Source organism: Drosophila virilis, chromosome 2 (assembly GCF_030788295.1).
Source record: "Drosophila virilis strain 15010-1051.87 chromosome 2, Dvir_AGI_RSII-ME, whole genome shotgun sequence".
NCBI lineage: Eukaryota > Metazoa > Arthropoda > Insecta > Diptera > Drosophilidae > Drosophila > Drosophila virilis.
The window spans coordinates 21,857,392-21,881,339 of record NC_091544.1 but is presented as its reverse complement, the minus strand read 5'-3'; the positions used below and the strand labels follow the sequence as shown (position 1 = coordinate 21,881,339).

The following is a 23,948-nucleotide window of genomic DNA, read 5'->3' as shown; positions in this document are numbered from 1 at the left end:
CATCCGGAGTACCCAGGTGATAACGAAAATAATGGTTAGCGGTCAGTTTGATTCCTTTCTCAGAGGTGATCGCCGCGTAAATTTTGCGGAAGCAATCGAACCTATTTAAAATTATAAATGATAAGCACAAGAGACCAATATTTGATTGGCACTAATGCTTACATCACTTACATGCTAGTGTACATGCGTTCACCATTGGGACCGATTTGTTGATTTTACAGTCTCGTCTTCATCAAATTCAACGGAAGGACATATGTCACACCATCGATGCCCGCAATACCCACGTAATTTCTCTGGGCGGGAGGCTGTTGCAAATTTGGATACCCATTTGATGTAGTCTATCTGAATCTGACGAAAAACTTACGCAAAACTTTAAATTGAAATTTGAAAACGTATAATAGTTGATGTAATAAAATGTCGGTACATTTCACTAACGTAATAATATTATGTCAGTTTTTGTAGAATATATGTATGCATGTCAATATGTAATATTGCTTTAATGTTTTTAACAGTTACATTATTCGTTGTCTAAAAGCAAAAAAACAAAAATGCAATTTACTAAAAAAATCATAACGGCAAAAGAACGGGCAAATTGTAAAAGCTAATTGTAATTGTATTATCTATAGAAACATTATTTGCAATTTTATAGATATGTTTGGCTAAAATAAACACTTACATAATATAGCATTGATTTGAATTATCTTATTGTCATTGGGGTAGAAGTTCTTTTGCCTGTAATAGTTTCTATTATTACCTTTATAGATACACATACATGTGCACATATATATATAAACATTAATATATATATATATATATATATATATATATATATATATATATATATATATATATATATATATATATATATATATGTGTGTTTATATATACACCTACAAGGGATAAATAATTGCATATTCTAATAGCGCACTTTCACTTTTTACATCGAAATTAGACAGCTTTAACAATAACAACAATAGCGTTAGCGCATACATGTACATCTAACATTTAGAGAGGAAATGCTTCTGGATAACTTTCGTATGCCATTTACTTCTTTTGTACGCCCAGCAAGCCTTCGGCTACGCCCAAATAGTAGACGGTTTGTGCAATACCAAACAGTGGAGCAATCACTATCATACGGCAAAGGCCTCCCTTGAAAAAAGCGGTAGGTCCTTCGTGCTTCAGCGTTTTGCTGGTGGTTGAAAAAAAAATAACAAAATAACAGACACACAAAAAAACGTACTTATAGAGGAGCTTACCTAATGCAATCAGAAATTCCCTTAAACTCTTTTTCGCCATCGGCCTTTTTAAGAGCCTGCAAGCGGGTTTTGACTACGTCAAATGGATTGACCGCCAGGGCTGCCGTTGAACCAGCTGCCAAGCCGGCCAAGAAGGAGCACCTTATGTATACAAATAAATCAATTAAATCAGGCAAAAGAAAATCGGTTGACCATGCCTACCAAAATACCGCTTCACCAGAGCCATCGTTCCGCCTAGGACCCAAATCATTAAGTGTGGCAAAAAGTGGAAAGTAAATGACTGAAAATGTGACATCACGTAGGCCCGTAGCACCAATGCCCTTATACAGGCCAACGATGCCCTTCTCTTTGATTAGTTGCGTTGCCAATTGTGTGGCTGAAACTTTTTCAACGGTTTTGCCAGCCAATTTTGCGGCAGCGGCAACACGTCCGGCATCCTGCATTTGAATTTTCAGCAGCTCCATGGGCGTGGTCACTATAATTTGGAAAGCACCAGCCAAACCGCCAGCCAACATTTGGCAGCTCATTGGCAGTTTACCATCCTTGGTGGTAAGTTTATGTCGGAAGTAATCATTCGCCGTCAGTTTGATCGCCTTCTCAGGTGTAATTAACAAAATATTCACGGCTGAGCCGCGGTACATTCCAAAATAACCCTCTGCAGAGTACGTTTTGCGAAAGCAGTCGAACCTGGAATTGAATGTAAACCATAATTAGCATGGATTCCATAGGAATGATCGACATAGGTTCGCACTTACATGCTAGTGTACATACGTTCGCCATTTGGACCGATTTGCTGGTTCTGCAGCCGAGTCTTTACCAAGTCCAATGGAAATACACACGTGACGCCAATAATGCCAGCAATGCCGCCGTTAATGATCTTTGGGAGCAATCTGTTAATTATATATATATATATATATATATATGTATGTATGGTATTTAAATAGTGCGCGTGGTTTCTTATTGGCTAATTGACAAATATTTGCACTGCGTTAACCCTTGCATTCATTATGTGTGTGCAACAACAACCAACAGTTCCCAGGCAATCAACCTTGACATTGATCTAGCAGCGATGCTGCAAGTGGCACCTTTTGCTGGCGATCTATATCGATAAATCGGTAATCGACAATCGACAATCGGTAATCGACAATCGGTTATTGGTGGTAAGAGCACATTTTAAAATGATGCGAGAAAAGAGATAAGAATAAAAAATTTACACTAGACTTTAGCCTCGTTTGTTTATTAGACGAATATTAAAAATAATTGGGAGTCTGCCAGCATACCTTAAAAATGTCTCAGATTTTCGATGTTTGGCGCTATTTATAGTTGGCACCTCAAAATACAAATAATGCAAGCGAAAAACTGCGAGTGAATAAATGAGGATTGCAATATGCAATCTAATATCATTCGATTTGAATGCGCAGGCGTTTTTTGGGCCCCATAGAGGGAGCATTGACTTTTTATCAGTAGCTACGAACGTAATATCAAATAATTAAATAAATATGAATCAGCTAATCTTCTACAAAACAAATAAACAAATACCTAAATACATTTGTATTTACCCATCTATATGTAATTGTTTTTAATCGGTATTGTTTTGTTTTTTTTTTTTTTTTTTTGTAGTTTTTAAACAACTTACGCAAACTTCTGCTGCGGAGATTGCAGTGGCTGATTTGCTATTAGTTCGTCAGGTTGCTGTTGTATTGCTGCCATTTTGCTAGAATTAAAGAAAATAAAATAATTCAATCAGTCCGCCAAAAGCCAACAATAGTCTTCATAAATGATCTAGAGTTTTACAAAAAAAAATCTATCGTTAAACAAACTTCAGTTTATTGCCACTCAGTCATGTAACTTTACAATGAGGATACAATGAGGATACTAATAGTAAATAATTATTGAATAAACTTAATTCTATAAAAGCAAATTATTCGCTTGACGACCGGCACTTTATAAACAATATATACCAAATAAATGCAACATATGTTACTGAAATTTCATATGGGATTTGCTTATTGAAGATAAATGTATATTTAAAATTTTATCTGTATTAAACAATTGATACGCGGTCTTAAGCTTATCTTTCCATACACATTGAAAAGGCGACATGTTAGTGGGTTTGTGTACAGAGTGTGCTGGGCAGGGAGGGGGTCCAAGGTTTATTGATATGCAACAAAAGCGGGTTCTGGTTCTTCAGAGATTAGCAACCATATCAAATGGGAGCGCTTGCGGGGAATATACACTATGTCAATTTCTATAAACTTGTTTACGCAAGTGTGTATTAGTGTAAAAATCACATTAAAGCGTTAATTAAATTAGTAAAATCACTTATAAGGCTGAATTGTACAACTTCTAAATGTTCAGTTAACCGAAATTGAATAACGGTATTACCGTAGTGGGCGGCAGATAAGCGAAGTGGGCCTTTTTATATTATCTTTAACGACAGAATTATTGTAGATATAAAGATATGCGGTCCGAAAAACACCGCATTGTAGAAGGACAAAATGCTGCTTGGCCCAATGTTTCGAAGAAAAATCGTTATATCATTATAAAGCGATTTAGATTAAAGAGCAACACATACACACACACACACACATGCACATATACAATTTGTTAATTGTATATGCATATGAATACATACATCAGTGTGTATGTACAATTTGTCTTTTAATTGCTGTTATCAAGCCATTTCACATTATCGATTACTGTTACTGCCTGAAAACTGCTAGTCGAACAACTTGGCGTTTGTTGAATTAGAACAGGTAGTGCAACTAAAAGATCATCAATGTTTTTGTCATTTCTTACTTTTTGCCCATTTTTACGTAATTTTGATGTACATCTGTTTATCACTGGGTAGCAGACAGCACCACGTTATAAATTAAATTGATTGATGCACACTTTACATACATACATGCATATACATAACTGCGCGTGTGCCTATTTGTGTGCATATGTATATATGTGTTAGTGCGAAATATCAATACGTACGCATAAATATATGTACATATATGTATGCGTTTTGGGTAAATTTTTTAAAGTTGATTGGCGTGTGTGCCGTCGACGCAGTTGAAATTAAAGACAACAGCAGCCAAACTCACATATTTATTTGTTATTGCAATCAGCTGTGTTAATTTACTTTTTCACTTTACAATTAATAGTTTGGTTTAATATGATATATGACTATATGCAATAAAACGAAATATACATATGTGTATTTGTTTTCCTACGATTTTCGGCGCTATGTCGTCAGCGTGCGGCACTCAACACTTAAACAAAAGCTTAGGGTGTTAATGCGGTTACTGCAACGGGAACTCTCCCAACGGACTGCCGGCGTGTACTGTTCATTTAAGTTTTTATTGTAGCTAACAAACTGCTGGGTGGAAAGCTCATAGAGCTCATAATTTATCGATTGCGCCAGAGTCTGGCAACGCTTGTGCGGACAGAGTGCGTCCAAGAGTGTCGAAAACCGTTTTACAGCACTTGAATTATTTCGATTAGTTCTTCGTTTCGTCGACTTGGACACAATAATATTGTTGATAAGTTCACAGAAGCTAAAGTTATTACTTTTGGACAATGAGTTCGGCACGTTTTGCTCGTTCGGGCCGCGTTCGAATATGCATTCTGATGAGCATGTTTGTTGTGCTCATCATGATGATTGTCATTTACCACATGTCGCAACAGCAACTTGACGAGACTCGAGTTTTTCGCCAACATTGCGAACAAAAACAGGAGGAATTGAACATAAGGCTACAGTGTAAGTTGCCATCCCACCGATGTGGCGCGTAGTTTTCCTTTATGCAGTTTTTATTTCATGCAGCGCTCACCGACAACAAGTTGGCGGCAGAGAAGAAGGTGGAGGTGATGCGTGCGGAAAAGCAAAGTATACAGGATGAGTATGAAAAGCAACAGGACGCAGAGCGTACACTGCAACAGAGGTACGATGTGCAAATTAGCAAATACAAAATACTCGAGGACAAACACAATGAACTGCAGGCTGAATGCGTCAAGAGCAAGAAGAAGCACATCGAAGATACAAATGCGTTGATCGCTCAGTTACAGCAGCTGCAACAGGACAACAAACAGCACGAAGCAACAGTGTGGAAGGTGCGTCAGTAACCTGTAGCTATATTTTCAATGTGCACTTTCGCTCGCCAAAAAGTTAATCTTTGCATTGCTGCCTTTTTATTTAAAGGATAAGTACGAGGCGATTCTTAAGGAATCCGAACACAAAACACACACCCTAGAGGAAGCACTTAGCGAACTCAAGGCACACTGCGAATTAAAGGCGCAGCCGCAACCGAAACACCAACTTGTTAAGCCAGTCGGGTCGCTGAGCCCCGACACGACGCCCACACATCACTACAGTCCCGCCCAGCCAGCGCACAGTATTGAGAAGCCCCGCAACGAAAAGTCTTTCAACGAGCAAGTACAAGTGAGTCAAGGATTGTACAGAATAGGCGTCGCTAAGACGAGCCAAGCAACTAACGCAACAACTAAACGCCATGGTGTCGGTGTGGAACAGCGGCTGGAACTAAAACAGCAACATTTGCAGCGCTTTGATCTGCGCAATAATAATAGTCTCATACTAAATTCTGTTGAAAATTTTCAGATTGTGCCCAAGGGCGTGAAAACTTTAGCGGATGAATCCAATAAACAACAACAGCAAGATCAGCCCGTACTAGCCGCGGCCGCTGCCGCTGGAGCCGTTTCGCCGCTAAGCGCGCCCCGGAAGTCCAACTCTAGTACTCCAAATGCCGAAGCATCACAAAATGCCTCTCTGGCACCAAAAGGCGTAGCTAGCAGCAGCAGTAGTGGTCAGCCGCCTTTGGTTATGCCGCCAGCGAAGCCATCAGCTGAGGCCAAAATAGAACGCAAGCTACCTGAGAATGTGGCACCTATTCCTGATAATTTCGATGGCAGAGGTGAGCAAGCGGCGGATGTAGATACGGCTGCCGAAGAGCTGCCCAAAAACGAAAACAACAATCGATATTCCAATGTGCTGGACGATTTGGAGTCTAATAAAAACCAAGGAATAATTGACTCTGGAGCCCATGAAGTTAAAGATGCTTTAAACGAACAAAACTTCAATTTGCCAGGCGCTGAACACAATTTATTTGACAATGATATTGGAGCTGCTCATGCTGCTGAAGCGGATAACAAACTGTTGGCCGCCGATGCAGCCGCTGTTGGTGGGGGTGGCGGTGACGATGATGACGACGTTATGTTGGGGGATGTGGCGGTAAAGCAGCCCCAGCATTTGCTCGATAATGACAACTTAAATAATGAAATCGCTGGAGATCAGGGCAAGGAGTTTGCCGATGCTGTGCATCTGGACGATGGCATGGATGAGGATCAAGATGGTAATATTGATTAATGTTATTTCTCGACATCTTACTTAAGATACATTTTTTTTAGAGGATGACTACAATGTGCCCGCACGCAAGGCGGCCGCCGATTCGCCTGTTAGAAATTAGAGGATTCCCTGTAAATTTAATAGTCTATTCTATACATTAGTATTTTAAACCGGCATCTCTACTGGCAAATCTGATTAGCTCTTCTAGCTAAAAACAAATACCAGCCAATTTAGTTGATAAGGTTCAGTCCCATTCTCATTAATAAGATTTCATTGAAAATTAGGAGGCAGAAGTCCCACGCAATATGATGGAATTCGCAAACTGTTGCAACTTGGAATATTTAATAAGATTCGCAAAAAACTGTTCAGTGCACAACATTTAAGTTTTTTAATAATTTCTATATTGTTATTTAAACATTTAAAAATATTTAACTGTTAGTACTTGAACATTTTCAAAATTGATTTACCTATACATTTATTTATATCTATTTGTTCAATGTATGCAAGTAACTATTTGAAGTTTTGCAAACAGCGTGAGATATATGAACGAAAGCTACAAAACAATCTAAGTGTTCAAAGTATCTTACTAAGCGGTATAAATGTAAATTGTGGCTATGTTTAATTAATTCCTATAGTCGGCTGTGAAGCGCTCATTGGGTATCAATAGAAGTACTTAAATACTCAATGCGGTGTTCCAGTTCTCGTGTATTGTGTTGAATTCTCCCTCCTAATATTTGATGGCTCTAGTGTTTTTCATCTGTCTTGAAGTTGTAAGTATATACTTTGTTTTCTGTGATAAAAACTTGCAAAGCTGCATTTTTTCGTTGCTTTAAACAATTGTGTCTATACTCATTTATTATTCAAGTATATGATAATGATAATTTAGTTAAATCGTAAGTCAAATTGGAACGAACAAACTGTGTCTACATTTTGAAACACAAAAACTTTATTTGAAGCATAATGAAATGAATTGCATAAATAATAATCATAAATGTTTTTTGTTCTCTTAATCTAAATATTTTTTTTAATGAGATAATTAAATTAACCGGCGCTCAGACAAAATTTTAACATAAAAACTGAAACAGTCAAATACAAAAAGAGTATAAAATGAGTTTAAGATTACAATTCAGTGCATCATTGTGTGTGAGCTATAATCCATGGATGCAGCATGATCTGATCTAGCGGCATTCGATGCTGGGGATTCAACACTAATAGCTTGGATATTAAATGAGTTGCCGCTTTGGAAACGTGTTCTGGAAGTTTATAGTCCACCTTAAGTATCTTTTTGTATGTCTCCTCATAGTTTTTCGAATAGAATGGCGCATGACCCACCAGCAGCTCAAAACATAGCACACCCAAGCTCCATAGATCGACGTTTTTGGTGTGCGGTTTGTTTAACACCATTTCGGGCGGTAGATAATCAACAGTGCCGCAGAGCGTCATACGCATAGAATTTGGCTCATGAACAGACCAGCCGAAATCTGCTATCTTTAACACCCCTTTGTGACCCAAAAGAAGATTCTCCGGCTTAATGTCCCGATGTATAATATCACGTTCATGCAAATACAACAGCGCCGAGCAAAGCGCCTTGATATATGTGGCCGACTGACGGTCATCGAATCGTTTTAGTGGCTGCGCCTGTAGAGCACTGAACAGCGTGCCTTGAGGTGCATATTCTAAAACCAAATAGATGCGCGCATCGTCATGAAAATATGCATACAAACGCAATATATGCGGATGTCTTAGATGCGATTGGATTTCAATTTCGCGTCGCACCTGGTGCTCTACATTTGTCTCGCCAATCTGACGCTTGAAAAGTACCTTCAGCGCAACGACAAACTGGGACTCCTTTTCGCGCGCCAAATACACGTTGCCAAATTTACCTCGCCCTAGCTGGCGACCGATGTCAAAGTTGCTCAATGCCCATGTCTTTTTGGGTTTTGCTGATGCTGCTTCTGTTTCTGTGTGTAGATGTATCTAAACAAGTTCTTGATTTAATTACTGAATATAGTTTTGACTTACCAGTCTTTTCTTTATCAGTGCTGTTGCCTTTTGTGCTAGTGCTGTTTCCAGGGATCGCAGACGGCGGTTGATTCTCGGTGTTAGCCACAGCCGTGTTTAGTTTTTTTGTAGGTCCTGCTGCTGCAGTCGCTGCTGTAATCTGTTGTTTTTGTTGTGCACCCATCATAGCCTTTGTGCCCGGCTTTGATAATTGTGCGCCAGTTTGACTGCAGCCAGGTGCTGCCGTCAAAGTTTCAGTCGTGGGCTAATAATATATGTATATTTGTCATAATGCAAAAGTGATTTTAAGCCCGAATTACTAAGTATACAACCTTTTTTGTTAATAATTGCTTTTTTTGCATTGCAATTGCAGCTACTGCTGCAGAAGTTCCAGTTCCTGGTTTGAGAAATGCATTTTCCTTAGCACGCAATACATTGTTCGGCTTGTGCGACATGTTTATTACACTAAATTAAATTGTAATGCCAATTGAAAGCTTTTAAAAAGTCAATTGGTACAAATTTCTGGGCTGAATTACTGTGACCTGTGTGAAAATAAAATGCCGTTTGTTTGAATTGGAAGCGCGTGTATGCGTTTCCGGGTGAATGCCGATAACAAGTCTTTCAATTGTTGTTTGTGTAGTTGAATGGCAATAGGGCGATTTCGAATCCCTGCAGCAGAATTTGTTAATTTTAGTGTGAATACATATATCTTGAATATTTTTTTTTTAAATTATTGGGCCTTGACTTTAGAAACCCTAAAAGTGTCATTGTTACTTTGTATATATCCATACATAAATACTTGCTATAAGTAACAGATACAAAAATATCGCTGATATCCAACGTGTTACTGCTGCATTGTGAATGTCTATATGTATAGAGCAAGAAAATGGCGTAAAAGTCGAAAAATCGTTTAGAAAATTGTGTAAAACTTTAGTGCAAACTAGAATATAGTGTAAATCATAATAACAAACAACATGTTCCCCAGTGGCAATACCAATGCCGATCTGGGCTTCAACAAACACAATCAATATATGGCGCAACCACCACATTTTCTATCTGCCCCAGGTCCCGGACCTGGTCCGGTTCCCGGTCCTGGTGTCGGTAATCCATTAGGAGCTGCAGCACCCGTTATGCCAATGAACATGCAGGGTAGCATAGACTGGGCGCAATTAGCACAGCAGTGGATACACATGCGTGACTCGTCAGCAGCGCCGCCGCTTGCTAATTTTAGCATGAATATTCCGATTGCGCCTCCACCGCCGATTATAAGCAATGCGCCAGAATACCACCTCCATCATCAACAAGAGCTGCGCCAGCGACAACCTAAAGCTGAAACGCACTATCAAGAGCACGGCGAGGCGGAAATGGACATGGATTTGGATGACGAGGACAACGAAAATATTGGACGTGCAATGCATAGCATTGATCATTTACCCCCTCCGCCAGTAGTTACGCAATCACAATGGATGGCTGGCGGTGCAAATGATGTTCCCATCACAGTTTCATCTAACGATGCGGGTGAGTGATCAACGCCATTCCGTTCGCAATGTACTCAGATGCATACTCTTAATCCCAAACCTAGTCGGCTCTGACACTCAACAGTGGAATGATTGGTCAACGCGCAACAATCCCACAGCCCATATTCCATCGCTCTTGAAACTCAACGTCTGCAATCCCAATGAACCAGCGCAGCTGCTGCAGCAAACACAGCAGCCTCTGCCTATTATTAGCAGCATCGGCGGCGGTGGCAGCGGTAGCGTCAGCACCGAAATTGATGCAAATAAACGTAAAATGTTGCCTGCGTGGATAAGGTAAGTCCAAATTAAAAACAAAACGACCCAAAGAGCTATTTTATAAGCGGTTCACCTAGTTCACCTAGTTTATATCAGCATTCCATTCGAAATTAAATTATCAAACAGCTCAGTGATATTTCGGTTATATATGTTTTGCAGGAGATGAGTGCAAATTGTTATATAAGCCCCGTACGGCTTTTCTGCTTGTACCACGTCCCGTTTTTAGGTTCTAATAAAATATCTTATCCTTACCCAACAGTTACTATAACATATAATTGCCATATACATATTCCTATACATATATTGCACATCAGGCCGGGTATTAAATCCTCGGCACACGACCATATTATTATCGTTATTTTTATAATTATTCACTGGTTTTTTTGTGTTGCAGAGAGGGTTTGGAGAAAATGGAACGTGAAAAGCAACGTCAGCTGGAGCGACAACAACCCCCAACGTCGGAAACCGATTCACCAGCATTCAATGTTAAGCAAGTATCAAGCAAAACACTAACAACATCTGTTAATATCTTGAACATGTCGAACGTGGTAAGTAGAGCAGTGTGTCTCTGGCTGCATTTGACTCAATTTTAACTTGTGCAAGTGCCAAGTGCAACATGAAATTAAATTGGTTGCCCAAATGCACACAAGCAATGTACACCAGACCAAAGGGTCTACGTAGTTAACAGAACGCCTTGCAATTAACATGAACTTGAAATTCAGGCAAGCGACAGCGAAGATTCAATTGCCGCTCCTGAGGAGGCAGCTCATGCGCCAAACCTGGCTCAGCTAATAGGTAATGATGTATTGAGTAAAGGCAGTAACAGCGATGAGGAGCAGGATGACGACGAGGAGGAGGAAAGGCAGCGACAGCAGAACAATCGACAGAATGTTGGAATTGTTGCAAGGGCAGCCAATGCTGAAGCTGCATTAAGTGGTAAAAACTACGAAGAAAGACTGGCGGATTTGGTAGGCATCACTATTTTGACACAAGGTGTGCTCATCCAGGGAATGAAACCTTAAACCGGTCCGTGCTCCTGTTGCTGGCAATATAAGCACTGTGATCCAAATTCGAAATACGCTCAATTGAAGTTGATACCCAATATTAAATAAATAAAACATTTAGTAGTAAAAATTAGGCTACAGTGAACGCTCAATGTGGTGGAACAACCAAACTATAAATGTTTTGATGTTCTACTCTCTAATTCTAATTTTTAGACCATCTGAATATGGACATTTTTTTTTAATTATAATTTTCAAAATTGAATGCTCGTTGAAAAGTTTTCTATTTCGAACGCTATCTTATAACAGAAATAGGGAACAATTTATAAATGTAGTCTCATACCATCACATGGTATTATCTATCTTACAGAATAGCTTTGAAAAAAAGTATTGTAAGATAGCATAAAAGAAACTACTAAGTTTTTACTATTTTATTATGGTTGTAAACTCATTTGGAATACTACAACTGCCCTTTTGGCACAAACACAAACACAAAATTAAAATATAAAATACGTATTAAATTTACAGTCAGTTACTTGACGTAAATGAACGGTTGATGGTTAACGGTTTCATTGTCTGGCGCCACTTTGTACCGACAGGCATTTGAAATATCGCAACCAATATATCAAAAACCAATCTATAGATGCTTGTTGTGCGTCGCACACTAACCGAAATACTGCTGGAAACCACCAATGAAGAGATTGCAGCTATTGCTACCGAAACACTCAAAGCGCATCGCGCTAAAGGTACATTATATAAACTTTAGAACATTAAGCTTATCGCAAACGATTTTTTACAGTGACAAAATGTGTGTGAAGCTGTGTGTATGGGTGTATGTGTGTAAGTACAAGTGTGTGTGCGATTGTCATGCCTGTGTGGCAAAAGCTCAAGTAAGTTGAGCCATAATTTTAAAATAAGCCCGCGCTGAAATGTTTGGAATTGTTCACCTCATCCTGGGAGGAAGTCGTCCTTATTTTGGCGTGCCTAAGCAATCGTTTTTAGTTTGAAAATTAATTTTATTTTATGTCACTGCTTAATACTTGAAACAAACAATCCAATCATATGCTGAATTTCTCTATATAATCGTAATATATATATATTTATATATATATATGACTATGTGTATGTAAATCAAAAGCGTCATCAGCCCAAGTGATTCGCAAAAGCGCCTTGTCCTCCATTACCGGCAATTTGGGTAAGTAACAAATTCCAATATATCTCTAAGTTCTTGAACACTATTGTTAAATAGGTAGTCTGAATTTTGCTTATCCCACAACCCTAATAGTATTATTCCCGTACTTCATACATAATGAACGGGTTTGGCTAACTATCCATTTGTGTTATCTATCACAAATTCTGCTTGATCTGTCCAATTTAATGTAGTCTGACCACTTTCAAATTTTCAAAATATTCAACTAAATATTTTTCGAGCAGAACAAACCGTTTTTGCACTCCAACTTGCTCTGTCTGCCAAAACTCTAATATAAAAAAAAAAATAAATGTACAAGTCCCAAATAATATGATACCAAAACCGCGCTTTTTCAATGAATGCCTGGCAGCAACAATTAGCACTTGATTGATTTGAATTATAGGATTAGCTGTCTATGGCGATTCTTCGAGTGAAAGCGATGAAGACAATGCTGATGATAACGATGGCGACCAAATCGATCGCAATTTAGATTCATCCGCGGATAAAAGTAGTGAGCTTAGCGCAGACGAGCTAAAGGTACAGTGCCTTGGTTATTTTCCAAACATATATTCATACCATATTGTTATCTGAACCACATTTAATTTATAGGCACGCATACGAAAAAGTAAACGTGCTTTTGCGAGAGTCATCGATGACATCGAGGAGCGTGTGTCGCTGCAGGAGCAATTGGATGAGCAAAAACTGCAGCAACACCGCAAGCAGGAATTGGAGCGTTCTGAGGCTGCCAGGCATTGCGCTCTCACCGAGCAACGGCATACGGACCCGCCTGCGGAAGAAACAGCAACGACGGCTTCTGCCAATGACAAGCTGCAAAAATTCAATGGTATGTGCAAATGATGTGCCTGTGGGCAAAGCATTTAAAATAGTTTGTCAAAAATGTTATAGGAAAACGGCTCAGTCGCAAGGAGCGGACAACACGCTTCAGCGACAACAAGGACGGCAAACAGCCCCAGAGCTATGTGAGCCAAGTGGTTGCAGTTGCGGCGGCGCAAAACAGTATAATGCCTCAGAAACTAAAGCCAGTACCTAATCCGGCCACCAATTTATTGCAAATGCCTGAATCAATGGCAAGTATACTAAGTGCTGCTGACAAGGCGCTCGACAAAGCAAACAAAACATCTAAAAAGTCCAAAAGCAGACGTCGCCAGTCGTCCTCATCCTCTTCCTCTAGCAGCAGCGGCGACAGCAGCAGTAGTAGCTCTAGTAGCGACAGCAATACCAGCTCCAACAGTTCAAAGACCTCCAGCAACAGCGAAGGGAGCAGTACTCGGAGCAGCGCCGCTGTCAAAAAACATAGGCATAGCAGCCACCGTCAGAGCAGAGCTCACAGCGGTCACAGGCAGCGAAGCGACTCAAGCCGTAAAGCGCATCACAAGGGTCAAGGCAGCAGTAGTATGCACAATTATGACCGTCATCACAGTAGTCGAGAGGGTCGTGATCGCGATCGGAATCGTGACCGTCATGCTGTTTCCTATAGCAGACAGCATCATGAACGACGGCGACGCCATCAGCGGGATTCCAGCCAGTCAGCAGAGGAAAAAAGCAGCCGCAGCTATCGTCGAAACTCGCGACACAGCAGTAGTCGTAGCCACCAGAGTAGCAGCTATGGTAAACATAGAGAGAGGACTCGATCACGCTCCAATTCGCGCAGCACACACAACTCCCATTCGTCTGTTTCAGCTTCACATCAGCAGCGCAAGCGCAAGTAATTTATGCTAAGGGGTTTTTCTGTTTTTGATGATACTCTTTAATGCAGCTTAGAACATATATAAAAACTATATTAAAAGTTAGTTACCTCAAATTTCTTATCTGGGCTGAGGTGGTAAGTATACGAGTTAAATTCATTGCAGATTATCTCAAGATGTCTGCAAGAGCGAAAGGTTTCCAAAGCAATTACCCGACACTTGACCAGCATTATTGATATAATTAAAAAATCAATATGTATTTCGAAAAGATTTGGTCGCTGCGTGTTGTTTCAGTTATCTTTGACTTGGCACACATGCTTATTTATTAAAAACATATCTTTTAGAACTTCATACATATGCGAACATACAATGGTAGATTTAAATTTGGTATATCGCAAATGTAGTTACAAAAAACACGTATAATTATTCGTACATCAATAGTATGGCTCGATTATACAAACAAGGGAAAAATGCAAGAAAAATGCAAAAAAAAATTATGGTTAATTTGTTGGAATGAAAACGATCTTGGGAAATTTTACATATTACAAACAACTTATAGTAAAGAAATTAAAAATGTTACAAAACTGATCCATTTAGAGATGAGGGCATGGATTACATATTAAAACTTGAAGAGGAACAAATATGCGACACAATTTCAGGCAATTGATGTCCCCTTGAAGCAACTGCTAAGCAATGAAATATGTTCGCAAGTTGATTAAACTCATATTGATAGTTAAAAATTATACAAATACAGATAATTATACATAAGCTTAGCGACGATTGTTCTGACTTTTGTTGTTCCAGCGTGACTGTTGCATTCGTTGCACACGCATCGGCTGACTTTGATGCTCGCATGCATCAGCACGGCGCAATACTTCGGCGTAAGAGAGATCGAGCCGTTTGAGCTTGTGGAATTCTTGGGACACCGTATTTGGGTGAAATTCAACGCCGTTTACTTCGATCACACGGCCTGTACGTTTGGCGCGAGATGCGCTCATATTCCGATTATAGATTACCATTGGTGAACCATTCCATTCGGTGCTGGCACGATCTGTTTGCGCCCTACGGAAAACGCGCTCCGTTGCCAACATTTCGGGAGGGACTGGCACAAAGTCTTTACGTGTACGCCGAGCGCTGTGTGGTGGACTTGGTTGTGCCAACGGTGAGGGTTGTACAAGTGGCGACTCGATGCGGCCACCATTGTTATGTAGACTACGATTTTTGCGACGGTTTCGCTTCTTGATGCCCACGCCAACTGCCAAATATTCTAGAGGTTCGCGCTTCAGTGGAGTCAGTACGCGGCCATTCTCTTCGATGGTTTTTGTGCCATCAGTTTTGCCCGCACCACTCAATTGTGCGATGGATGTGGAGCTTGTTTGGGAAAGCCTGTTTTCTTGATTTTTGCATTCGTTAATATGCTTCTTGGCCGTTTTGCGTTCCAGCTTAGTGACGCACTCGGACATGGCAAACGACTGATCTGAAAACACGGATGAGATAATACTCTGCGTATCATCGCCAAAGTCCACTGAAAACTCTTCGTTGGCTGGTATATCGACCATTGGGCCTGTTGAACTATTCGGTTGTGCGCTATCTTCATCCGACAATTTCAGTTTTTCACCATCCTCTTTGTTGTCGGCGGCTTTTTTCAACACACCAAAGATTTCTTTAAACAGCTCCCTGTACTCCGGACGGCTCTGAAAATGTGAGTCGATGGGACTCACGTCGTCATATATGCTTAGCTTACATTCTTCGCCATTGCTGATCGAGCACAAAAAGTATCCTGGTCGCTCATCCGTCTGTGTATACTTGTTGCTAGTCTCATCCGAAAATCCCGACGACGAGGTCTCGGCCTCTGAAAACTCGGTTGACGTTCGTCCCCGCACAGTCTTTCCATTTTTGTCAGCAGTAGTAGATGTTGCTTGGTTGGCCTCCATGTTGAGCATCTCTGGCTGTCCCCGATTGGATTCGCCGGCGTTGTGAATTTCCTTCGAAAGCTGGACGCTATTGTCGTTAACTGCATTGCTTTTACGCACATTTGATGTGCGCTGCACCTCCAACAGAGCTTCATATTTCTCCACCAAGTCTCGGTATGGATTCGGACTGCCAGCATTCTTTAACTCGAGGATTTCGTTTGCATTGAGCTTTGCTGAAAATTCAGCACAATTACCTGCCAATTGGGAGCTAAACTCACTGCCCAACAGACTGCGATCATCGTCTTCCGGTCCGTCTTCGGTTTGGGCTACTGACGACTGTCCGTCATTGTTTGATGCCTGTTCCTCCATGACGCGCAAGCAGCGACTGCACATTTGACCTTGCCTTACATCATCTAACAGAGAGAACTCATCCTGCATGGACATCATCTCCTCGTTTGTGCTGGTGATGGCTATTCGACTCTGAAGTGTTTGGTTCTCTTGGATGATGGCTACCAGCTGTTCCTCTAATTCGCAACAACGTTGCTTTTCCGCCATAAAGTTACGTCTTATTGACTCCAAATCAGTTATCAGACTTAACAGCTCCTCATTATCCTCGGCCTTGCCGGCAGCAGCAGCGGCTGCTTCAATAATCTCCTCTGGACTGCCCACATCACTGAAAGCCATCGATTCATTGGCCTGGGAGATTTCCGTGACACCCGTTGAGTTGGCATTTGCAGCAAATGGGCCGTTGTCTATTGGCGTCGCATTCAAATCGGCAACTTCCCGATCATTGCCAGCCCATGGTTTGGGTAAACAGGGCCGATCAGAGCTTCTCGCTGCGGTGCAGCGTTCCTGCTGCAATGGTCTTTCGTTTTTACGCCGTTCTGTGGTTAGCATTTGCCGTGTCTCCTTCAACTGCTGGTTGAGTTCATCGCAGCGTGCTTCTAGAGATTCAATATTAGCCCCTAACGATTTTATTTGTTTTTTGTCCCGAGATTTCTCCACCGTCAGCCGATGATTGCTACGCTCCAAATCCTGTATGCCCACCTCCAGCTGTTCGTAGACCTTCAAACGCGTATCATTGACTTCGGCCATGGCATTGATTTGTTTTCGCAAGTGCAAAATTTCCCGCTGTTGTTCCTCGTTTCTGGTTTTGTGCTCCTTCAACATTATTTCCAATTCCCTATTCCGCTCGAGCAGCGTTTTGCCGAGCTCAGCTGCCAGTTGCAAATCATTTAGCATGAATTGTGAAACATCCACATCCGGCTCGCAGTTGTCTGCCTCAAGCTTGCTTCCGTCCATTTTGCCGACTTTTACCTATGTAGTTTTCTGTTGTGGTTATAATTCGGGTATTAATTGGTCTTGAAGACACAAACACATGTTTATTGATTTTTGCCTTACATTTAGTTGTTGATATACTTTGTGAGCATATTATGCAAACAATTAACACACTGGGTCGTTTTTTAAGCTATCCGATTCAATTTGTGTATGCTTTCTTCTTTATGCAAATACTCTGCGTATTACGTCACCGATTTTATAAATGCCAATTGCATAAGTTAACGACGACAAAAGTATTGGTCTTATGCTCTTTTTATGCTTCAACGCAAGTGCAAGTGCATTGCAACCCTAAAGTTAAAATAGCAAACCTACCCCTTGTAGCTGTAAAAGCCAGTGACGTAGACAGGGACGTTTTTTGAGTGCAAAATGAAGCATGTGTGGCATACTTAAATAAGGCTTTAATCATATGTATATAAGCATATCGATCATATTTTCTATATATATATTTTGTAATTTCTAGCTTATTTTTAAAAACCCGCTTAAATTTCAAATATAAAAGCTATTCGATTGTATGTGTTTTGTTGAACCAATTGGAAATAATTAAAAGCCCGGGTTACTGAAATATATAAATACTATTTACATTAAAAAATTATATGTTTCTATATCGAGCAAAAAAAATAATTTTATTTGCATGTCAAACAAAATGAAGCCTTACTTAGCTCAAGCTGGCATTTTGTGAGCCGCTCTTTCTTTTAAGCCCCCTTCAAAAAAGATTGCTACGCATCTGACAAAAATTACAGCTGTTCTCAACTGGTTCAAAGTTGCGAAAAAAAAAAACCAAGAAACTAAAGCTCAAATGAAAATATTTATTGTTTTTATATTTATTTATTAATGCTTAAAATTATAAGCATTACGTGAAATAATAATAAGCATAATTATTTTTTTATAATTTACGTATATTTATAATGTGTATGTACATATTTAGCTGTTTTATCATTATTCAAGCTTATGTATATGTACTATATGCAAAAAGTCTATTATGAGTATCTAGGAAAATTGAATTGTTTGTGTATTACTGACAAGACTTAAGTATAAATTAAAAACTGTTTAAGTGCTGCGCTTTTAAAAGCTAATCTTCGTTCTGCACAGTTTTGAGCTGCTGCGCCTGCTGCTGCTGCTTGTATCTTTGCTCGTAGGGATCACCGTAGTCCACTTTGCCCATCTCATAGTGGGCCATTTTATTGCGATGAATTGTGAGTAGGGCTCCGCTCTTGAAGTTATCACCACACACGCCGCAGTTGTATGGCCGTAGGATGGCTGTGTGCGTGTCGCTTTCTCGCTGCAGTCGCATTCGTTCAATGTCCTCGGCACGACGCTTATTCACGCGACTATTTTCATAGGGATCAGGATCGAAGCTATCAGCTCCTTCCTGTACAGTCTCATAGTGCCGCTTCTGATTGCGATGAATGTTTAAAAGAGAGCCGCAAACAAAGCTTTTGCCGCAAACGCCGCACGCATAAGGTCGTTCGCCCGTGTGCCGGCGCATATGAATCTTCAGATCGTTAGATTGCACAAAACTCTTGTCGCACTTATCGCAAGCGTAGGGTCGATGTCCAGTATGCAGACGCATGTGTCGCGCCAACTTGTTTTGCGAAATGAACTTCTTGGCGCATATTTTGCATTCGCTCGGTCGCTCTCCAGTGTGCTGACGCTTGTGCAGACTAAGATCTTGACTGCGTGGAAATGCCCTGTCGCACTGATCGCACTTATATGGATTTTCGCCAGTGTGACGACGTATATGTATGGTCAGGCTGGAGACAGGAAAGCTTATGCCACAATGGGGGCATTCGCGCCGCTTGGCTGCGCGTTTTGGTGGTACGCTCATTATGGCATCCTCTGAATAACCGCTAGTGGCGACTACCTCAGGGTGAAATGCAATCATGTGTCTACGCAGTGTATCCTGACGCTTGAATATGCGCGGACAATGTTCGCAGATCAGTGCGCCACTGCTGCTGTGCTCCTTAGCCAGCTCCTGTGCCGCTACATCGGCCGCTTGGCTGTGAGCTGTTGCAAAGTGGCGTGACAGCGATTTGTTTTTGGCAAAAATGCGTGGACAGCTGGCGCATTTGTACATAAAGTTTTGTGAATGTGCCAGGCGCATTCCTAGCTGCGAGGGACGATCCTCTGATTGATCGGCATCGTAAATTATGTCCGCATCAGACTCAGTTACCAAATCGCTGGGGTCGTTGTCGCTATTGGGCAACTCTTCAGAGGGCGGTTCCACAAAAGACAGTTCCTCATATGCAGGTTCCTCATAGGCTGGTTCCTCAAACGTTGTTTCCGCATAAGTTGCCTCCTCATACGGCGCTTCCTCGTAGGTCGGGGCTTCAGGCGGCAGCTCCACCTCTTGCAGCTCAATGACGGATTCGCATTCTTCCAATTGTAGCAGGTCCACTTCCTGGTGCGGTAATTCTTCGTACTCATCCACATCCACATGATCCTCAGCCGATTGATCCTGCTCCTTACTACTGCATAACTCCTGCAACGTTTGATTGGACCTTTCTACTTCTCGTATAAACTCGTAGGCGCTGATCAGGCGACGCGTGCAGCTCTGACACAGCTGTGTGGGTAGATTGGGTTCATTCCAAGTGCACTGCAAATAATTTTTCGTTCACGTTACAAAGTTCATAGCTTGTAGTATGATTTATAATATTACCTTCAAATTGGATACATTTTCTAGCAGCTGCCACAGCTCAACATTCAGATCATTAAACGCAATTTCATCGTGAAGGCTCAATGTTGTTTCGTGAGATTCCAAGCAAACGCGACAGGTTTGCTCGTTAACATTAATATGGACTTTACCTGGTATTGGAATCTCATTTTTGTTACTGTCCATTTTATCATAGCTCGGAGTAGGCGTTCTTTATATTCGTATTATTATTGTTTTAGCAGCTTCCCGTACACCTGTGGGCACCCAATTAATGTAACTCTTTACAGAACTGTTAACTGTTAACAGTGCTTAAGGTAACAGTTCCGTTTCGTTCCTAAGATAAAAGTAGTCTTTTCTTGAAAACTTGAATATTTAAAAAAGCAAAAATTAACAGTGCCAAATGAGTAAAACTCTTCTACACTATCGGTAAGCTCGTGTTGAAGATAATAGTCGTCAAATATCGATCACACATTCAAATTAGTAATCGAATTTACCTAGAAGAAAACGATGGATTTGAATTTCCGTTTCTTTTCACGTAATAATATTTAAGTATTCCTCTAACTCCATCCTGGAGTCTTCATTTTGATTACGTCACAAGTATATAACACAGTATTCTTACATTTGTCATAATTACATTTGTCGTAATTACAGTGTCGAACTGCGGATATGCCTGTCTCTCCTCAATACTTAGTATTTTCGCATTGTCGAAATCTTTGTATTCATACCCTGTCCCCATTGAAAATATTTCGACCAATGGGCAGTATACTGGCATGTATCTGGAAACTAGCATGTATTTTGTCAAATTAATATCCGACAATGCACCTGATAAATTTTTTATAGCTCTTTCCGATAATTAAATTTAGACCAATTCCATTAACAATTTGCTTTTTATTTTAAATCAATCAATTGCATACATGTGTGGGAATCACTTGCCATATTAGTCAAACTGGTGGCAGCGCCAACGAGAAGTTTAATATAAATCTCTCACAGTGTGGGCGCGACCAATTGAAAATTGCTGTTCTTAGCAATTGGCATTAATTTAAAAAACTACATACAAAGCTTTAACTTGCAAATGCAACAGCTCTGATACCTTTGTACAATTAACTATTAAGATGCAATGCTATATTACGATACAATTATCAGTAGGTAAAACTTAATTGTATGTCTAATCCCAGCAAGACTCAATGTTTTTGTACAATAGTAAATGCATGTTTACACACATGCAGTGCAATGTATATACATACTAAAGGGTCCAATGACCAGAAAAAACGTTTCGCGTTTTACACTTATTCATAGTCCATTTTTAAAACTAAACAAATTTTGAATGCTAGTCAACAGATAGATCCAGCAGTTCCAACTCACAGTTTATTGGCAGTGAGTGTTAGCGGTGGTTTAGCGGCTCCCGAAGTTCCTGTTATGGATTTGTGGTCGGCACGCTCCTGCTCTGATAACCAGGCCATCTGCGCGAAATTAAATAAATTATTTTCGGACTCATTTTTGGCTATCGTTGGCACTTACCTTTTGTTTGTGCTGCTGAACAGCATCAGTGCATCTATCCAGCACCATTTTTTCTGTAAGCAAACCGTCCTCCGAGGCGTACACAGCAGCTTGCCAGGCGACGCCCAGCTTGGATATTTCACGACCCGACATACCCTCGCATAACGCCGCCATTTTAACGCACGTCTTTCCGTAGTCAAATGTGTCCAGTTTAAAACGTCTGAAAGCAATCTTTGAGCAACTGAGCTGCTTTGGCAGAATTAAGCTTGCACTTACTTGGCGCCTGCTGCAGCTGGCTGTAGTACATATTTGTCGAAGTAGAGGCGGAGTAGACGCTCTCGCTCCTCAAGACCGGGCAATGTAAATTCAACCATCTCGTCGAGACGGTCGTTGATTGCATAATCGAATTGTTCCGGCGTATTTGATGCAAGCACAAGCATAAACTTGGGATTCTGTTCGGAAGTTCTATACAAAAATGCATTCAGCGCTGCACGCAAATCCTCCGAAATCTTTTCCGACGAACGTTTGCGCAGAAAAGCATCCGCTTCGTCAACAAAGAGCAAAAGGCCACGCCTTGAGGTCTGCGACCAGTCGAATACCTTGTGTATGGCTGTGACACCCTCCTTACCCATGGGCGCCACATCACCTCCGGTCATAATAGCGAAATCCATGCCAGAATGCTCGGCTAGCTTTTTGGCAAACATCGTCTTGCCCGTACCAGGCGGCCCATGCATCAGAACGTTACGATAGAGGCCACGATTGATGCGCGTGTTTTTTGTGGCAATCGCAATGTCGCGCAATCGTTCTTCCAGTTTGGGATTCAATACAACGCCCTGTAGGGCATCAGCGGGCTTGGCGCGCAAGCGCTTAATATAGTTAAGTGGATGCTTAAGTGCGTCGAGGAACGCAAAACGCGAAGTTTCACCCACAAGCGTTGGTTTGCCAATGCGTGCCTCAACGTAGCGCGAAACAACGCCAGTTGCGCCCTTTGCACTGTACACACCCAATGCTAGCAGCGACAATCCACCGGCAGCAGTCAGTACCTTATCCCAGTCGGTCAACATGGCCTCGGCGCCGGCACCAATCACTGAGCCAGCAGTGCTAACAAGTAATAAATGCGATTTATGACACTTCAACATGCCTCTCATAAGCAAGAAGAGAGCTTACCGTATACCCTCCAGTACTGTTGTACGATGCTCTTGTGCTTTCAGACGAATCTTCTCCAGATTGATATCGCGATTCTCGCGATCCACACGTGCCTTGGCACGCAGCTCATGCTCCAGCAGCTTGAGACGATTCTTCTCCTTCATTTCAATCTCATGCTCAATAGTTTGACGCCGCATTGCCTCCTGGCGCTGCACGCTCTCCTCCTGTTTGCGCAGATTCTCCTCCTGGACGCGCTGTTGCTGCACCAGTTGATCTTCGTATCGCTTGCGCGATAATTGATCTTGATATTGTGCACGCTGCTGCTGTTGTTTGGTCTCCTCAATAAGCGTCTTGCGTCGCTCCTCGTGATCGATACGCTTCTGTTCCACCTTGGCCTGCTCTATGTGCGCCTCATATTCTTTCACTTTGGTGTTATATTCTTGCTGTCGTGTACTCTCCTGCATCTTGGACAACTCCAATGCTTCCCGCGCATGTTCTGTACCAAGTAACACACATATAAATATATATATATATATATATATGTACACACACGCACACACGCTGCATCAATCAGCATTGTGACATCGGTTATGCAATGCGCGCAAACGTTGATGAAATTTACGCATTCTGATTGAACACTTACTTGAACGTTCCAATGTTTTGGCAGCGTCCGCGGCACGCTCCAGCGCTGAGGAATCAAACCGATACGCCTCCATGGCCTTGCGCTCGGCCCTTGTAAGCTGCGTGTCGCCACCACGCTCGCCGGCAGTTTTGCCCTCTGGATTATCAGCTCCATCTGCTCCACCGGCAAGCTCCGTTGGCTGCTGACGATTTCTACCCAATAACCACGACATGTTGCTATGTTATTCGTGTTGACAATGTTGACACCCACTCAAAACGTAATTTTGTCACAATAAAAGCACGAAATATCCTAAAAATAAATTGTAGGAGCGTTTTTCTTTTCAAACCCACATTCGACAACGTGATTCTAGTAGTGATGTAAGAAACACAGATATATATTACTTATCATATATTTTGCGATGAATCGATAGAATTTGATCAGTTGTTAAGTAGGGTGGACAGATTTGTGACTTCATAACTCTAACAATTA

General features: G+C 41.2%; 7 protein-coding genes across 11 annotated transcripts; 2 read left to right on the top strand and 5 right to left on the bottom strand.

Annotated features, from left to right (window-relative positions):
• Positions 1 to 377: 377 nt before the first annotated feature.
• GC1 (Glutamate Carrier 1) lies at positions 378 to 4,613 on the bottom strand. 4 transcript variants are annotated; one of them, XM_015171766.3, is made up of 6 exons: positions 4,456 to 4,613; positions 2,893 to 2,970; positions 2,012 to 2,146; positions 1,458 to 1,943; positions 1,257 to 1,397; positions 378 to 1,189 (listed from the first exon to the last, which is right to left on the bottom strand). In XM_015171766.3, exons 2-6 carry the CDS (start codon positions 2,964 to 2,966, stop codon positions 1,045 to 1,047), a joined length of 981 nt encoding a protein of 326 aa, XP_015027252.1. In that variant the 5' UTR covers positions 2,967 to 2,970; positions 4,456 to 4,613; the 3' UTR covers positions 378 to 1,044. The 4 variants fall into 4 exon arrangements, with proteins under 4 accessions (XP_015027252.1, XP_002053129.1, XP_015027250.1 ...); XM_002053093.4 differs by having other exon boundaries at positions 4,478 to 4,612; XM_015171764.3 differs by having other exon boundaries at positions 4,056 to 4,604.
• A 116-nt stretch (positions 4,614 to 4,729) lies between these two features.
• On the top strand, positions 4,730 to 7,588 carry LOC6630901 (inner centromere protein A). Its single transcript, XM_002053094.4, has 5 exons — positions 4,730 to 5,004; positions 5,068 to 5,354; positions 5,443 to 5,682; positions 5,860 to 6,610; positions 6,666 to 7,588. Exons 1-5 carry the CDS (start codon positions 4,824 to 4,826, stop codon positions 6,722 to 6,724), a joined length of 1,518 nt encoding a protein of 505 aa, XP_002053130.1. The 5' UTR covers positions 4,730 to 4,823; the 3' UTR covers positions 6,725 to 7,588.
• Positions 7,528 to 9,294, bottom strand: aurA (aurora A). The gene is made up of 3 exons (XM_002053095.4): positions 8,937 to 9,294; positions 8,626 to 8,869; positions 7,528 to 8,564 (listed from the first exon to the last, which is right to left on the bottom strand). Exons 1-3 carry the CDS (start codon positions 9,057 to 9,059, stop codon positions 7,738 to 7,740), a joined length of 1,194 nt encoding a protein of 397 aa, XP_002053131.2. The 5' UTR covers positions 9,060 to 9,294; the 3' UTR covers positions 7,528 to 7,737.
• Positions 9,295 to 9,435: 141 nt separating this feature from the next.
• LOC6630886 (arginine/serine-rich protein PNISR) lies at positions 9,436 to 14,398 on the top strand. The gene is made up of 9 exons (XM_002053096.4): positions 9,436 to 10,122; positions 10,187 to 10,415; positions 10,792 to 10,945; positions 11,120 to 11,365; positions 12,042 to 12,144; positions 12,537 to 12,593; positions 12,991 to 13,124; positions 13,197 to 13,431; positions 13,494 to 14,398. Exons 1-9 carry the CDS (start codon positions 9,579 to 9,581, stop codon positions 14,315 to 14,317), a joined length of 2,526 nt encoding a protein of 841 aa, XP_002053132.1. The 5' UTR covers positions 9,436 to 9,578; the 3' UTR covers positions 14,318 to 14,398.
• A 152-nt stretch (positions 14,399 to 14,550) lies between these two features.
• On the bottom strand, positions 14,551 to 17,831 carry Cen (cerebellar degeneration-related protein 2-like). Of its 2 annotated transcripts, none has more exons than XM_015171763.3 (2): positions 17,608 to 17,831; positions 14,551 to 17,535 (listed from the first exon to the last, which is right to left on the bottom strand). In XM_015171763.3, the coding sequence occupies exon 2, from the start codon at positions 17,506 to 17,508 to the stop codon at positions 15,064 to 15,066; it is 2,445 nt and encodes an 814-aa protein (XP_015027249.1). In that variant the 5' UTR covers positions 17,509 to 17,535; positions 17,608 to 17,831; the 3' UTR covers positions 14,551 to 15,063. The 2 variants fall into 2 exon arrangements, with proteins under 2 accessions (XP_015027249.1, XP_002053133.1); XM_002053097.3 differs by having other exon boundaries at positions 14,551 to 17,523.
• Positions 17,832 to 18,419: 588 nt separating this feature from the next.
• Positions 18,420 to 20,476, bottom strand: LOC6630888 (zinc finger protein ZFP2). The gene is made up of 2 exons (XM_002053098.4): positions 20,201 to 20,476; positions 18,420 to 20,137 (listed from the first exon to the last, which is right to left on the bottom strand). Exons 1-2 carry the CDS (start codon positions 20,378 to 20,380, stop codon positions 18,614 to 18,616), a joined length of 1,704 nt encoding a protein of 567 aa, XP_002053134.1. The 5' UTR covers positions 20,381 to 20,476; the 3' UTR covers positions 18,420 to 18,613.
• Positions 20,477 to 21,062: 586 nt separating this feature from the next.
• bor (ATPase family AAA domain containing bor) lies at positions 21,063 to 23,848 on the bottom strand. The gene is made up of 5 exons (XM_002053099.4): positions 23,481 to 23,848; positions 22,859 to 23,333; positions 21,968 to 22,792; positions 21,713 to 21,911; positions 21,063 to 21,654 (listed from the first exon to the last, which is right to left on the bottom strand). Exons 1-5 carry the CDS (start codon positions 23,689 to 23,691, stop codon positions 21,553 to 21,555), a joined length of 1,812 nt encoding a protein of 603 aa, XP_002053135.1. The 5' UTR covers positions 23,692 to 23,848; the 3' UTR covers positions 21,063 to 21,552.
• Between the last annotated feature and the right edge of the window lie 100 nt (positions 23,849 to 23,948).

Excerpts from the sequence above, each read along its gene's own strand:
- LOC6630901 (XM_002053094.4), top strand. The coding sequence starts at position 4,824 with ATGAGTTCGGCACGTTTTGCTCGTTCGGGCCGCGTTCGAATATGCATT. Across the intron at positions 5,005-5,067 it reads ATTGAACATAAGGCTACAGT|CGCTCACCGACAACAAGTTG; the intron begins GTAAGTTGCCAT and ends TATTTCATGCAG. Across the intron at positions 5,355-5,442 it reads ACGAAGCAACAGTGTGGAAG|GATAAGTACGAGGCGATTCT; the intron begins GTGCGTCAGTAA and ends TTTTATTTAAAG.
- GC1 (XM_015171764.3), bottom strand. Across the intron at positions 2,147-2,892 it reads TCTCCGCAGCAGAAGTTTGC|ATTGCTCCCAAAGATCATTA; the intron begins GTAAGTTGTTTA and ends TATAATTAACAG. Across the intron at positions 1,398-1,457 it reads TCTGGTGAAGCGGTATTTTG|GTGCTCCTTCTTGGCCGGCT; the intron begins GTAGGCATGGTC and ends TGTATACATAAG.
- LOC6630888 (XM_002053098.4), bottom strand. The coding sequence starts at position 20,380 with ATGGACAGTAACAAAAATGAGATTCCAATACCAGGTAAAGTCCATATT. Across the intron at positions 20,138-20,200 it reads AAAATGTATCCAATTTGAAG|TGCACTTGGAATGAACCCAA; the intron begins GTAATATTATAA and ends AATTATTTGCAG.
- aurA (XM_002053095.4), bottom strand. The coding sequence starts at position 9,059 with ATGTCGCACAAGCCGAACAATGTATTGCGTGCTAAGGAAAATGCATTT. Across the intron at positions 8,870-8,936 it reads AGCAATTATTAACAAAAAAG|CCCACGACTGAAACTTTGAC; the intron begins GTTGTATACTTA and ends ATATATTATTAG. Across the intron at positions 8,565-8,625 it reads CACTGATAAAGAAAAGACTG|AAACAGAAGCAGCATCAGCA; the intron begins GTAAGTCAAAAC and ends ATCTACACACAG.
- Cen (XM_015171763.3), bottom strand. The coding sequence starts at position 17,508 with ATGGACGGAAGCAAGCTTGAGGCAGACAACTGCGAGCCGGATGTGGAT.
- LOC6630886 (XM_002053096.4), top strand. The coding sequence starts at position 9,579 with ATGTTCCCCAGTGGCAATACCAATGCCGATCTGGGCTTCAACAAACAC. Across the intron at positions 11,366-12,041 it reads AAGAAAGACTGGCGGATTTG|ATGCTTGTTGTGCGTCGCAC; the intron begins GTAGGCATCACT and ends ACCAATCTATAG. Across the intron at positions 12,594-12,990 it reads CTCCATTACCGGCAATTTGG|GATTAGCTGTCTATGGCGAT; the intron begins GTAAGTAACAAA and ends TTTGAATTATAG.
- bor (XM_002053099.4), bottom strand. The coding sequence starts at position 23,691 with ATGTCGTGGTTATTGGGTAGAAATCGTCAGCAGCCAACGGAGCTTGCC. Across the intron at positions 22,793-22,858 it reads ACAGTACTGGAGGGTATACG|CACTGCTGGCTCAGTGATTG; the intron begins GTAAGCTCTCTT and ends ATTACTTGTTAG. Across the intron at positions 21,912-21,967 it reads CCAGCTGCAGCAGGCGCCAA|ACGTTTTAAACTGGACACAT; the intron begins GTAAGTGCAAGC and ends GATTGCTTTCAG.